The 15,435-nt window shown below is 41.0% G+C and overlaps 1 protein-coding gene across 1 annotated transcript in view; it reads right to left on the bottom strand.

Annotated features, from left to right (window-relative positions):
- The window catches only part of LOC121552384 (sphingosine-1-phosphate phosphatase 1), a 32,604-nt gene extending 23,197 nt beyond the window's left edge, over positions 1-9,407 (bottom strand). Inside the window, exon 1 of the mRNA XM_041865270.2 lies at positions 8,325-9,407. Coding sequence (XP_041721204.1) covers positions 8,325-9,140 — 816 coding nt within the window. The 5' untranslated portion in view covers positions 9,141-9,407. The remainder of the gene's footprint in view (positions 1-8,324) is intronic.
- Positions 9,408-15,435: the final 6,028 nt, after the last annotated feature.

The raw sequence follows: 15,435 nt of genomic DNA, 5'->3' as shown, positions 1-15,435 counted from the left end.
ACCTGTATAAAAGACACCTGGGAGCCAGAAATCTTTCTGATTGAGAGGGGGTCAAATACTTATTTCCCTCATTAAAATGCAAATCAATTTATAACATTTTTGACATGCGTTTTTCTGGATTTCTTTGTTGTTATTCTGTCTCTCACTGTTCAAATAAACCTACCATTAACATGATAGACTGATCATGTCTTTGTCAGTGGGCAAACGTACAAAATCAGCAGGGGATCAAATACTTTTTTCCCTCACTGTAGTTAGCTAACTATAATAAATTACTTGAAATGACACTACTGTTTACAGTTATCTTTATTTATGGAAAGCGCTCAAGTGGTGAGAGTATTGAGAAAATCATTTTCAAAGCAATTTCGCCAGGAGAGATCATGGATCTTCTTGGCTAGCTGTAAGCCACACTTGGGAAAGCTAACGTTTGCTAGCTAGGTACCTTTACATTTACATCATTTAGCAGACGCTCTTATCCAAAGCGACTTACAAATTGGTGCATTCAACTTATGATAGCCAGTGGGACAACCACCTATTTATTTATTTTTAATGGGGGGTGGGGGAAGTAGGATTACTTTATACTATTCCAGGTATTCCTTAAAGAGGTAGGGTTTCAAGTGTCTCCAGAAGGTGGTCAGTGACTCCGCTGTCCTGGCGTCGTGGGGGAGCTTGTTCCACCATTGGGGTGCCAGAGCAGCGAATAGCTTTGACTGGGCTGAGCGGGAACTGTGCTTCCGTAGAGGTAGGGGAGCTAGCAGGCCAGAGGTGGATGAACGTAGTGCCTTCGTTTGGGTGTAGGGTCTGATCAGAGCCTGAAGGTAAGGAGGTGCCGTTCCCCTCACAGCTTCTACCCCCAAGCCACCCGGACTATTTACATTGACCACCCCATTTGTTTTTACACTGCTGCTACCCGCTGTCTATTATCTATGTATAGTCACTTCACCCCTACCCACATGTACCCCCGCACATTGACTCGGTACCGGTACCCACTGTATATAGCCTCGTTATTGTTCTTTTATTTAGTTACTTTTTATTTATTTTTACTTTAGTTTATTTGGTAAATATTTTCTTAACTCTTTCTTGAACTGCATTGTTGGTTAAGGGCTTCTAAGTAACCATTTCACGGTAAGGTCTACACCTATTGTATTCGTCGCATGTGACAAATACAGTTTGATTTGATCAGTGGGGATTATGAAGTAAATGTATGCAATGTCCACTGAAACATAAGTGGGTATCCGACGTATACCTGTGTATACCCTCCACTACACCACTGGTTGGTTCCACCATGCTAATCATAACCACCATTGATAATGTAATCAGTGCTCTGTGTGTGTTTGTATTTGTGTGTGAACGACCAGTATCTTTGATGAGGGGCCAGGAGCTGATCTACACTGCCATGCCCATCAATGGGGCGCTGGCAAAAACCTAATCTCTAGCCTCACCTCTTGCCTGCTCACCAATGGCTGTCGATGGGGAGACACAAATTAGTTAGGTTTAGTCTGACCTATTCAAACTTCAACAGTGACTGTGTATGTGGTCACAGATGCATGTTATGTGATCCTGACCAATTGACAGGCTTGATGCTGACGTCTCTGAATGGAGAGAGACCTGACACTAACATTACAATTTTACTTGACAACTTTTACGTGTATGTTCTTTTATTAATTATTGAAATGAATGGTATTAGTCGATACCCTGTGTATTCTGCACGAGGATCAGGGAACTTCTGTTGTATACGGGAAACCACACAAGAAGATATGACCACTGACATGTTTACCAAGGTAGCCCCATTACCACCAGACAAAATGCAGATAGGCACAGTATCTGTATCGGCTGGGAATGACAATGAAAGCTGCACATTGTTATATTAGCAGAACACTGCTTCTATGGTACTATGTAAAGGGTTGTTTATTCTACATGGACCTGTTACTACATTTGAAAGTTATCAAAACACTTAGTTTAGAATATCTACATAAGTTCAGCAATTGCATTCTTCTCATATTACTCAGTAGGCTACTGACCTATTCAAAGCTTACTCCGGCATATCACCATACATCTGCCTGTAGTTATTGAACTCAACCTGCAGGTTTGTTTGTTGGATTGAGTGGGGTGAAACAGCTGCGGGCAAGGTTCAGACAGATGGGTGTGTCCTGGTGGTGGGGGACACACCCAAGAAACATCCATATCAAATCACACCCCCAAGCCAACTAAGGGTTGGCTTCTGTCATGGACCCCAGCATTTCTTGAGGAGCAAGCCAAAAAACAAGGCCAAATAAGCAGGTGCAGTTCCCCTTTATTGACCGGTATACACCCACACATTCTGTTGTTGGGGTACACCCACACACACCATTCCAACACAGAAAAGCTGCTTTTTAACATCCTTAGGGTAAGTGTACCCAGAGCCATATATTTATTTATTTTCAATTTCTTTTTAGTCATTTAGCAGACGCTCTTATCCAGAGCGACTTACAGGAGCAATTAGGGTTAAGTGCCTTGCTTAAGGGCACATCGACAGATTTTTCACCTAGTCGGCTCGGGGATTAGAACCAGCGACCTTTCAGTTACTGGCACAACGCTCTTACCCACTAAGCTACAGAGAGTTAGGCCAACTTTTTGAATATTGTTCTAATCCTAAACATTAAATTACATAACATGACATGGGGAATATTTAAACAATGCTAAGGGGGAGCTAACATGGCTGCCATTTAATTTTGTAGTAAATGTATCATAATGCTCATTCTAGACATTCAGTTTTAAAATATTTTTTTGAATAGGCCGTGGCTACGGAGTTTCACCTCCCTGGAAACCTCTTTCTTAAATCTAAGCATACAGATCACATTATGAGCATGTGTTATTTTAGGCACTAAACGTAGCTGCTGCTCACACTCCCCCTCCCTTCATGTTTTGCTCTTTACTCCCCCTTTTCTGAACCATGACGATATAGCGTATGTCTCCGCCTCGTATTTCTGAACAGCTGAAATAAAATCTCAGCAGCGATTTGAACGAACATTCCAAAACATATATTATGAAGGTTACAACCTTCTGTCTGTCTGTAGTAACGGATATTGCAGTTAGACATGCAGGATGCAGTCCCTACACGTCGGACACATTTTGTTTGGTGTAGGCTAATCTTTATACTTGTTGCCAGTTCCTGAAAAAAGAACACTACTTGACTGCCTGTCTGCCTCCTGCGCAGCTTAGTCAATGTCTGCAATGATGATGAAATAATAACATTCAATTGCTAATTAGACTGCTTATCCGTGTCTTGCTGCGTTCCACCTCTGGGCAGCCGAACGTTCTAGGCAGCCGAGTATGTATTCGGACCAGTAAAAAGAGTCTGACAATGGGCGAGTTCATTTTTACGTTGCCCGGTGCCATAGTTATGCCATATGCTGACATTGTGGCGAGAGTAAATAGCTGCATGTAACTCAGCAACTAAGAACATGAAATCGGTAGACTGCCTGTTTGTGTCGCACTTATGTTTGCAATACTGACAACAAAGTTTGTACAAACATGTAAATAATGTATTTTATGTAAAACATAATTTAGTCGACTGGTCAATTGTTTGGTCGATAGGCTGTTGGTTGAACGAGATTTCTTTAGTCGAGCAGTCAGTCGCAATTGGGGGGGATGGCACAGGCCATCACTAAGACGTGCTATTGACATTGTATATGGTTATATTATGTAAGAACAATAGTGCAACACTAATAAAAAAGCATTCTCCCATGTTGGATAGCAGTCACTATCCACGGTTCTGAAACATCAGTGCGCTGTTGAATTGGTGTCTTTTCCTAGACCATGTTGCTATGTGCATAATAGCAAAGTTAAACAGCATATTGGTGTTGAGAACAAAGTGGCGGAGGCAGCATCGGAGTGAGGAGACGAGAAAACAGCCCTTGCCTTAATCGTCTAAGAAAAGTGAGGAAACCAAAAATAATATTAATCTAACTGCACCCATTTGTCACACATAATATGCACGCAGCTCTCGCTCCTATACCCACTTTTTTATTGATCTCATTATTATTACAATTATTATTATGATCATCATTATAATAATAAGTAATGTCATTATCATTAGTAGGCTTAGTATAGCAGCCCTGTATAACCACCGTCAGAAAAAAAAGATATTGTAATCTAACAGCACCTGTTTGGCACACATAATATGCACGCAGCGCTTGCTCCTTACCCATCTTTTATTTTCTTTATCTCCAATAGTTTCCACAACTAAGTCAAATTTCTTCCACACATCTGACTTCCCATTTCCCTTCTGCGTAACCAGTAAAAATTCCCCAGTTTTGAGTTTATTTTTCACATCCTCCGCATCCATTTTGCTGTCACATGTGTTTCCTAAACAAATGAAGGATTATGTTGTAGCTTCAGCAACATGGACAGCGTGATAAACACTGCTGATGTTCTGTGGTGGTCGCTGCAGCAGGGAGGAGAGTGAGACAACACAGGCACTCTTATTTTACATACAGTGCATTCGGAAAGTATTCAGACCCCTTAACTTTTTCCACATTTTGTTACGCTACAGTCTTATTATAAAATGGACTACATTTAATTTTAAAACTAAATCTACACACAAATCCCCATAATGACAAAGCAAAAAAATATATATATATTTTTTGGGCAAATGTATTAATAATAAAAAACAGAAAGAGCTGGCCGCCCGGCCAAAATGAGCAATCGGGGGAGAAGGGCCTTGGTCAGGGAGGTGACCAAGAACCCGATAGTCACTCTGACAGAGCTCCAGAGTTCCTCTGTGGAGATGGGAGAACGTTCCAGAAGGACAACCATCTCTGCAGCACTCCACCAATCAAGCCTTTATGGTGGAGTGGCCAGACAGAAGCCACTCCTCAGCAAAAGACACGACAGCCCGCTTGGAGATTGCCAAAAGGCACCTAAAGGACTCTCAGACCATGAGAAACCAAGATTGAACTTTTTGGCCTGAATGCCAAGTGTCACATCTGGAGGAAACCTGGCACCATCCCTACGGTGAAGAATGGTGGCGGCAGCATCATGCTGTGGGGATGTTTTTCAGCGGCACGGACTGAAAGACTAGTCACGATCGAGGGAAAGATGAACGGAGCAAAGTACAGAAAGATCCTTGATGAAAACCTGCTCCAGAGTGCTCAGGACCTCAGACTGGGGCGAAGGTTCACCTTCCAACAGGACAACGACCCTAAGCACACAGCCAAGACAATGCAGGAGTGGCTTCGGGACAAGTCTCTGAATGTCCTTGAGTGGCCCAGCCAGAGCACAGACTTGAACCCGATCGAACATCTCTGGAGAGACCTGAAAATAGCTGTGCAGCGACGCTCCCCATCCAACCTGACAGAGCTTGAGAGGATCTGCAGAGAAGAATGGGAGAAACTCCCAAAATCCAGGTGTGCCAAGCTTGTAGCGTCATACCCAAGAAGACTCGAGGCTGTAATCACTGCCAAAGGTGCTTCAAAAAAGTACTGAGTAAAAGGGTGTGAATAATTATGTAAATTAAATACATTTGCTAAAATTTCTAAAAACCTGCTTTTGCTTTGTCAGTATGGGGTAATGTGTGTAGATTGATGAGGCTTTTTAGAATAAGGCTGTATCGTAACAAAACGGGAAAAGGTGAAGTGGTCTGAATACTTTCCGAATGCACTGTAGCGCAGAAAGTCTGAGCCCAGCACAATTAAATCAATTGTGGTCGGACTCCCTCTAGAGTCATTTGTATGTCTTAATTATTTTATCAAACAGTGTGCTTAAAGCATCAGACAAGCTCAGTGTATATAGTTGATTGTAATAAAACACATAGGGTGTCTATATATAGAAAAATACGCAGTACCAGTCAAAAGTTTGGACACACCTACTCATTCAAAGGTTTTTCTTTATTTTTACTATTTTCTACATTGTAGAATAATAGTGAATAAATCAAAACTATGAGATAACACATATGGAATCATGTAGTACCCCAAAAAAGTGTTAAACAAATCAAAATACATTTTATATTCTTCAAAGTAGCCACCCTTTGCCTTGATGACAGCTTTGCACTCTTGGCATTCTCTCAACCAGCATCATGAGGAACGCCATTCCAACAGTCCTGAAGGAGTTCCCACATATGCTGAGGACTTGTTGGCTGCTTTTCCTTCACTCTGCTGTCCAACTCATCCCAAACCACCTCAATTGGGTTGAGGTCGGGTGATTGTGGAGGCCAGGTCATCTGATGCAGCATCATCACTCTCCTTCTTGGTCAAATAGCCCTTACACAGCCTGGAGGTGTGTTTTGGGTTATTATCCTGTTGTTGAAAAACAAATGATAATTCCACTAAGCGCAAACCAGATGGGATGGCGTGTCGCTGCAGCATGCGGTGGTAGCCATGCTGGTTAAGTGTGCCTTGAATTCTAAACAAATCACTGCCAGAGTCACCAGCAAAGCACCCTCACACCTCCTCCATGTTTCACGGTGGGAAGATCATTCGTTCACCTACTCTGCGTCTCACAAAGACACGGAGGTTGGAACCAGAAATCTCACATTTGGACTCATCAGACCAAAGGACAGATTTCCACCGGTCTAATGTCCATTGCTTGTGTCTCTTCTTCTTATTGGTGTCCTTTAGTAGTGGTTTCTTTGCAGCAATTCGACCATTCAGGCTTGATTCACGCAGTCTCCTCTGAACAGTTGATGGTGATGTGTCTGTTACTTGAACTCTGTGAAGCATTTATTTGGGCTGCAATCTGAGGTGCAGTTAACTCTAATGAACTTACCCTCTGCAGCAGAGGTAACTCTGGGTCTTCCTTCCTGTGGCGGTCCTCATGAGAGCCAGTTTTATCATAGCGCTTGACGGTTTTTGTGACTGCACTTGAAGAAACGTTCAAAATTCATAAAATTTTCCGGATTGACTGACCTTCATGTCTTAAAGTAATGATGGACAGTCATTCCTCTTTGCTTATTTGAGCCGTTCTTGCCATAATATGGGCTTGGTCTTTTACCAAATAGGGCTATCTTCTTTATAGCACCCCTACCTTGTCACCTGATTGGCTCAAACGCATTAAGAAGGAAAGAAATTCCACAAATTAACTTTTAACAAGGCACACCTGTTAATTCCCATGGGGGGCCAGTATAAAAAAAAAAAATGTATGCACTAACTGTAAGTCGCTCTGGATAAGAGCGTCTGCTAAATGACTAAAATGTAAATGTAATTGAAATGCATTCCAGGTGACTACCTCATGAAGCTCGTTGAGAGAATGCCAAGAGTGTGCAAAGCTGTCATCAAGGCAAAGGGTGGCTACTTTGAAGAATCTCAAATATAAAATATATGTTGATTTGTTTAACACTTTTTTGGTTACTACATGATTCCATATGTGTTATTTCCTAGTTTTGATGTCTTCACTATGATTCTACAATGTAGAAAATAGTAAAAATAAAGAAAAACCCTTGAATGAGTAGGTGTGTCCAAACTTTTGACTGGTACTGTACGTTTAAACATTTCGACCAATCGGTCGAAAGAACAGACAACTCTCGTCGACCAAGATTTATTTTAGTAGGGACAGACATTTCTGCATGTAGCCTACTCTCCTCCTGAAAAAAATACCATGATTTTTTTAAATAAAAAATAAAATAATAATATGCCATTTAGCAGACGCTTTTATCCAAAGCGACTTACAGTCATGCGTGAATCGCGCTTATGCTTACTGAGGCATGGAATGCAATAGATCAAACAGTTTTGTGTACAACATGAAGTTTGTAGGCTACACCAGTGACCAGACAAACGTTATGAAGAAGAGGGCGCCGCGGAGAGCACAGCAGCTACTAAGGCAGCAGAGTACGCACTCAGCAACATTTTAAAAAAAACAATCCTGCACATGCGCATTAATATCCGTATTTTTAGCCTGGGCAAATTGGAATACAGAAACGCTGTATCCCGTAGCCACTCCATGGGTTTTATTTATTTATCCCCATTTAATGCTAAAGCCCCCATGCAGTCTTTTTTTTTTAATTATCACTTTGTCTAATAAATCACTGTGTTTATTTATATTTTATGTAACTCCAAAATATATTTGGTCATAATTTATTTCCCTGAGCCTCCTCCGGCCACTGAAATGCTCAGTCCGACCGTGTGTGGGCGTTGGGATACACATTTGAATATATTTACAGTGCCTTCAGAACGCATTCATACTCCTTGACTTAGTCCGTGTTTTAAATTAAAATCGTTCGAAAATGAGGTGGATAAATGTTTCATGAGTTTAGTTCAACTATCATCAGAATCCCAAAATATACTCAATTGTTTGTAAACATATTATAGTTTCAAAACATGGTGACCATAGCCAAGGTTTGATGCATAGCCTACCTGCCAGCGTCCATACGTGAGTAGGAAGAGAGAGAAAGGGATTGCGGTCCCGGACATGGCATGCGTTGATGGCATGCTGTACTCTGAGTTGTAGAACACCTCCACTTTAACCACAGGCGGAGATGCTGGTCGCGTCCAGCGGACAATGTCTTTGGTAGATTGGCCGAGGAAAAGATTCCAAATCCAGACCACAAGGATACGCCGGCTGACAAAAGCATCTACGTTCCAAATTAGAAAGGGGAAGAAAACAAGGAAGAACATCTCGTTGCCAAGCTCGGACCCGAATGTGAAAAGGTAGAATAGGAACTTATTGTGAATAATAAACTCCTGGCCTACATCGCCAGTCAGTGAGTTTCGGCGAAGAGGTTTGACCCTAGAGTCCCCATTCTCGCTGTCACTCTCGACCGCTTTGGACGGGTACCCAGTCATTCTACAGCCGCTACTTTGTCTGTTTTCCTCATGGGAGACGATCTCTTGTTCGGTTGTCTCCCCCATCCCAGACACCAGAGCTGTTCCATTTTGCAGGTCGTTTGAACAGTCGTTATGTTGTTCTCCGGGAGTTACGCTTTTTCTTTGCCGAGGACCTTCGATTTGCTGTTCGCCAACAGCAACATGTTCCTCGCTGTTTCCACTTTGGTCCTGGTGGCGTTTCACGCAGGCACAGTTTAAATGAATATCATGTTCCCATTCTTTCCTGATCAGTTTGACTGGGAATGTGCCTTGGACACCACATAGCTTTTGAAATGATGCTACATGGTGTGCGTCTTGCAAATACCCGCAACACCGTATGAACATAGTTTTTAGATCTTTCGCCATCGTACGTCTGACACAAACTAGTTTAGCTAGCTAGCCGCCCTCCAAATCACATGCAAGATGGTGTCTCGTTCGCTACTGTACGTAGCTTTCCCAGACAAAACTGAGGAAATACGATAACCTCCAGTTTAACAGGTGAAAATTCGTTGGAATACAAAATGTCCGTTAGCTAGCATAACTGCTCATCCGTACCAGTTATGTCTGTGGCCGTGTTCGAGAAAAACAAAACCGTGATATACATGAAGCTAACTGCAATAACGATTAGCAACAATGGAATTTGTGGTTTGACTTCAAAATAAAAGTCCCTAATTGAAAGTGATGCAAACGCATACAAATAGTGGAATCATGCCAGATTTGGACTAGACAATGCTAAACAAGGTCGGAATGTTGTTACATAATTAAAATACAATCATTCAGTTCGCCAAAATCCACTTTAGGCACCTCCAATAAAATCACTAATTACTGCCACGCAGGTCGGCTGATCAAGCAGCAGTACAGTATTACATTTGAGTAATTTAGCAGAGGCTCTTATCCAGAGCCATTTACAGTTAGTGAGTACATACATTTTCATACTGGTCCCCCGTGGGAATCGAACCCACAACCCTGGCTTTGCAAGCGCCATGCTCTACCAACTGAGCTACACGGGACCATATCCCGAAAGATCATTGATTAAATGTTTATTTAGACCTTTTTTGGAAGTACATAAGGGTAGTAATGACTATAGATGCTCTGCGAAACTCCATATTTTGATGAGTACCGAACGTATTGACATTAACGTTTGGAGAGATTCACAAAACCTTAAGAAGAAATGTATTCTTAACTGCCATTTTTTCCGTAACTATAGACTTAAGAAGAAAGTTAAGCAAAGTTGCTATTCCTCAAAAAGGTTATTGTAAATTCTTGCGCTATTTCTTATGTTTCTCCTTAAGCAAAAAGTTAAGAAAAAATTAGATTCTTGAAAATAAAGTTATTGGAAATGTTCTTAATTCCAAGATAGCTAAACCCTTGTCTTAAACTCAGGGTAGTGAGAAAAAGCTAATGAAAGCAATTTAACATGTTTAATTCACACAAACTTCATCTGAAACTTTCAGTATTGATTATTTTAAACCCAAGAACATGTTTTAGAGTAGCAATCTCAGCAAGAAATATGCACGGTTCCCTAGCAAGATTTGTAAGAAGATATTTGAGACGTTTGTTAGAAAATCATTAAATGTTAAGATATTGTTGAGGAATTGCACTTACGAACTATCTTATGAAGTTCTTTTTCTTTTCTTAAGAAGCTTAAGTGTTTTGTGAATCTAGGCCCTGGTCTGCTTCGCAAGCGTTCCCGGAAGTCTCGCGATGTTGCGCCTCTGGGTTTAGAAACTCTGTGCTATGGCCGTGTTCGAGAGGATCAAAACCGCAATGTGTCATGGGTAAATTGTGACTGACTGACTGATCTACAAATAATAATGAGTCGTTATTTATGATGAAAGGGGATTTGTAGATCAGTCAGTCGGCAGCCGCCTGTAGTCGTTTTGATGCTCTCGAACATGGACATGGCTAGAAGGAATCCAGCTTTTGTCAAATTAACATCAGATTTTACTTTTCGTAATAGGTTAGATGAATTCATGTAACAGGTTAGGAGAATTAGGTTAAGGTTAAGAAAAGGGTTTGCAAAAATTTAACTTTGACGTTATTTGACAAATGCTGGATCCCTTCTAGCCATGACCCTCGAACACGGCCAATGTATCCTTGATTCCGCAAATTCTCGCAGTATCTCGTGGAAACTTGAGATTTATGTTGATGGTGCATTCATGACAACTCGGAAACTTGGAACCTTCGAGTTCAAATTAAGATCAGTTATTTGCGTAGAGCTTCCAATTGGTTGATTCTGATACTTTCCAAATGGGAAACTCGGGCCAGAAATATTTAAAACTCTTAAGGATCAGACCCCGTAACTCAGGACCTGAAGCAAGGATATGCATATTCTTGATACAATTTGAATGAAAACACTTTGAAGTTTGTGGAAATGTGAAATTAATGTAGGAGAATAACACATTAGATCTGGTAAAAGATAATACAAACAAAATAACATGTGTTTTCTTTTTTCATCATCTTTGAAATGCAATAGAAAGGCCACAATATAATATTGCAGTGTGTGCGCAAAGTTTCAGATTGATCCAGTGAAGCATTGCAATACTGGACTATTTCGTATCAAGTCTGCCCAAATGTGCCGAAATGGTCAATTGATACATTTTCAAGTACATAACTATAGAGAACATACCAAAAGTATATGGTAATACAAAATGTAAGTTTACACACTCCCAGGAATGTCAGACATGATGGATCATTAGCTTATACACTAACTTTCACACATCTAGATGGCCGGGCGAGGTGGGTGTGGAGCCAGAGACAGCAGGGGTTCAAACTGTAGAACCAAGTTCCTACATTTAAATATAAAAATGGATTTTATCAAACAAAACTATGCTACATTTTATCTCTGGGACCCTTAGGATGACAAATCAGAGCAAGATTACTGAATGTAAGTACATTATTTACCTTCAGAGGTGAATGTATCAAACCAGTTGCCGTGATAAATTTTTTGTTGTTGTGCACTCTCCTCAAACAATAGCATGGTATTTTTTTCACTGTAATAGCTATTGTAAGTTGGACAGTTAGATTAACAAGAATTTAAGCTTTCTGCCCATATAAGACATGTCTATGTCCTGTAAAGTTTGCTGTTACTTATAACAGTCATGCTAATCAAATTAGCGCACGTTAGCTCAACCGTCCCGTATACGGGACACCGATCCCATAGAGGTTAAGAAATGAGGAGATACAATCTCATTGACTATTGAATGGAGGAACGTATAATGCCCCTGCCAACAGACTGTCGACCAATTGCGTTCATATTGTCATACTGCGGTTGGCTAAGCTAATAGTCACAAAATGTATTGTAGAAAGTCAGGGTGTGTCGATAAACTGCTTATTTTCCTACAAAGTACGTAATGTCACGATTTCAAAAAGATAACACATAGTGAAATATCTCAGATCTCTGAAATTATTTGTAATGTTGTGCTTCTTGTTCACATAATTCATGCTAATGTTGGGTTTTTGAACTAGCGCCCAATTGACTCCCATTCACTCCTTGAAGGACTGCACTCCTTGTCCCAGAATGACCCAGAATGCATCACATGGCCCATTTGACAAAGCACGGGCAAAGCACACAACTGGAATTCATACGAATCGAATGGAGTTTACCATCTCCTCATTTCTTAAAGTATTTCTGCTCGGGCCTCATCTTTCTACAAAGAGTTTCCAAGTCTGAAATGTCAGAGTTTCCAAGCTCCGTGTTGTCTTGAACGCACCATTATTTTCAGAACCTGGATTGGGCCAAAAATAAAAATGTCCAATGTCACTAAGCAAAACCAAACAAAGAAAACAACAATGGCCACTTCAACTGTCAATTTTTATTCACTTACGTGGTTTTGCAGTTTGCACTATAATTATATACCATGACAAGCAACACCTCTCATTGTCATCAGCTACCTAGCTATATTGTTAGCCATGCTAGCTAGCTACATAGCCCCTATTAAATTATTTTGTCCAATGCCAGAGACTGATGATGCTAACTTGTTGGCTAGTGTCAATAGTTTTATGCCCGCTAGCGATCTAATGTTAGCTCACTCATTTGCTGTCTAGCGGCACTAACGAGATCAACACAAAACCATGCTAGTAAATTAAATTGTTGATGCTATCGTTGTTTGGTTTTGCTTAATGACATAATTTCTTATTTTTGGCATTTAACTATGCAGTTAACCCAGTCCAGGTTATGATAATAACATAAGTCCCAAGTTCCCACAAGATACTGTGAACATTTGCGGACTCACAGATACGGAGCCTCAGAAATAAAAAGTAGCCACTCCCTTTAATAATAGGTTCTATTTGACAAAAAAATCCATTACGTATAGCTAGTAAGGCATTGTTGGCAGAATAGATTAATGCAATCAATGCACAATTAATATAATTCACCAATACATTCCTTGGTAGTCTAATAAAAGGTTTCTATCAGGTTTTAAATCACAGCTAGTACATTGTTTGCTGCCTCCAGCCATTTGGGTGATGCACTGTTTGTCACTCACTCGATATGTTGGACCAAAACGGACGAAAGTTAGGCTGGGAATCTCAACACAATCAAAATAGCAAGGGCAATGATCACAAATCATAACGTGGCTAATAGGCTAGCATACCTATTTATGTATTTAGCAAGCTAAAACATGGAGCCTTAGCTAGCTAGCTGCTGGGAGGATGTCATGCCATCACCTGGACGAGTGGGTGTGAGTGGCCGAATTTTTTTTTGGAAACTTCGGTGGCTACAGCTAAGGGATTGCATTTGGTTAGCTAGCAATACATGTGACTGACTAGCTATACTGAATCAAATGTATTTGGAATGATCAAATGGGAGGCAAGCGAGCTCCCATTCAGTTGTCAAAAATGTGGTTTATGGGACAGAATCAGACATTGGCAGGCAGGCTGCAGCAGAGCGAGCATGCTATTCCCCATCGTATCAGTGCAATTTTGACTGCAAACCCATACAGAAAAGTAATATACTGTATGGCAATTTTACTTATATGTTTTATATGGGCATATATGGTGGAAACATACACTGAACAAAAATATAAAACGCAACATGTAAAGTGTTGGTCCCATGTTTCATGAGCTGAAATAAAAAATCCCAGAAATGTTCCATACGCCCAAAAAGCTTATTTCTCTAAAATGTTGTGCACAAATTTGTGTACATCCCTGTTAGTGAGCATTTCTCCTTTGCCATGATAATCCATCCACGTGACAGGTGTGGCATATCAAAAAGCTGATTAAACAGCATGATCATTACACAGGTGCACCTTGTGATGGGGACAATATAAGGCCACTCTAAAATGTGCAGATGTCTCAAGTTTTGAGGGAGCATGCAATTGGCATGCTGGCATGCTGACTGCAGGAATATCCACCAGAGCTGTTGCCAGATAATTGAATGTTAATTTCTCTACCATAAGCTGCCTCTGTCGTTTTAGAGAATTTGGCAGTATGTCCAACCCGCTTCACAACTGCAGACCATGTCTAACCACGCCAGCCCAGGACCTCCACATCCAGCTTCTTTACCTGCGGGACCATCTGAGGAGGGTGGGGTGGGGTGGGGTGTGCTGAGGAGTATCTCTGTCTGTAATACAACCCTTTTGTGGGGAAAAACTAATTCTGATTGGCTGTGCCTGGGCCTGGCTCACTCATGGCTGCACCCCAGCCCAATCATGTGAAGTCCATAGATTAGGGCCTAATGAATTTATTTCAATTGACTGATTTCCTTTTATGAACTAACTCAGTAAAATCTTTGAAATTGTGCTTGCTGCGTTTATATTTTTGTTCAGTATATATCAGCATATATGATGGAAACATAAAGAGGGAAGATGGTCCATGGGAAACTGTTGAGTGTGTGAAAAACCTAGCAGCGTTGCAGTTCTTGACACACTCAAACCGGTGCGCCTGGCACCTACTACCATACCCCATTCAAAGGCACTTAAATATTTTGTCTTGCCCATTCACCCTCTGAAGGGCACACACACAATCCATGTCTCAATTGTCTCAAGGCTTAAACATCCTTCTTTAACCTGTCTCCTCCCCTTCATCAGTCTCTGTTTTTTGTTCAAGCTTGAATATTCTCTGTATTAAACCCATTTGTAGACAAGCTGATCTTCCAAGTATTGCAGGTGCATCTTGTTCCATCACTTGAAATTCCAGTTCAGAAACGTTCTCTTTGTATTGGTGTTTGAGCGTTTCCTTGCCATTTGGCGCCATCTGGTGGCCAGAATACGTCAAACACTTTCAGCGTTTTCAATTCGAATCAAATCAAATCAAATTTTATTGGCCACACGCGCCGAATACAACAGGTGCAGACATTACAGTGAAATGCTTACTTACAGCCCTTAACCAACAGTGCATTATTTTTTTTTATAATAAAGTAAAATAAAACAAAGTGTTGAGAAAAAAAGAGCAGAAGTAAAATAAAATAACAGTAGGGAGGCTATATATACAGGGGGGTACCGGTGCAGAGTCAATGTGCAGGGGCACCAGCTAGTTGAGGTAGTTGAAGTAATGTGTACATGTGGGTAGAGTTAAAGTGATTATGCATAAATAATTAACAGAGTAGCAGCAGCGTAAAAAGATGGGGTGACAATTTTGAGGTCCTTCCTCTGACCGCCTGGTATAGAGGTCCTGGATGGCAGGAAGCTTGGCCCCAGTGATGTACTGGGCCGTACGCACT

Source organism: Coregonus clupeaformis, chromosome 36 (assembly GCF_020615455.1).
Source record: "Coregonus clupeaformis isolate EN_2021a chromosome 36, ASM2061545v1, whole genome shotgun sequence".
NCBI lineage: Eukaryota > Metazoa > Chordata > Actinopteri > Salmoniformes > Salmonidae > Coregonus > Coregonus clupeaformis.
Note: the sequence above shows the minus strand (reverse complement) of the source record. Positions and strands in the feature narration are given on the sequence as shown.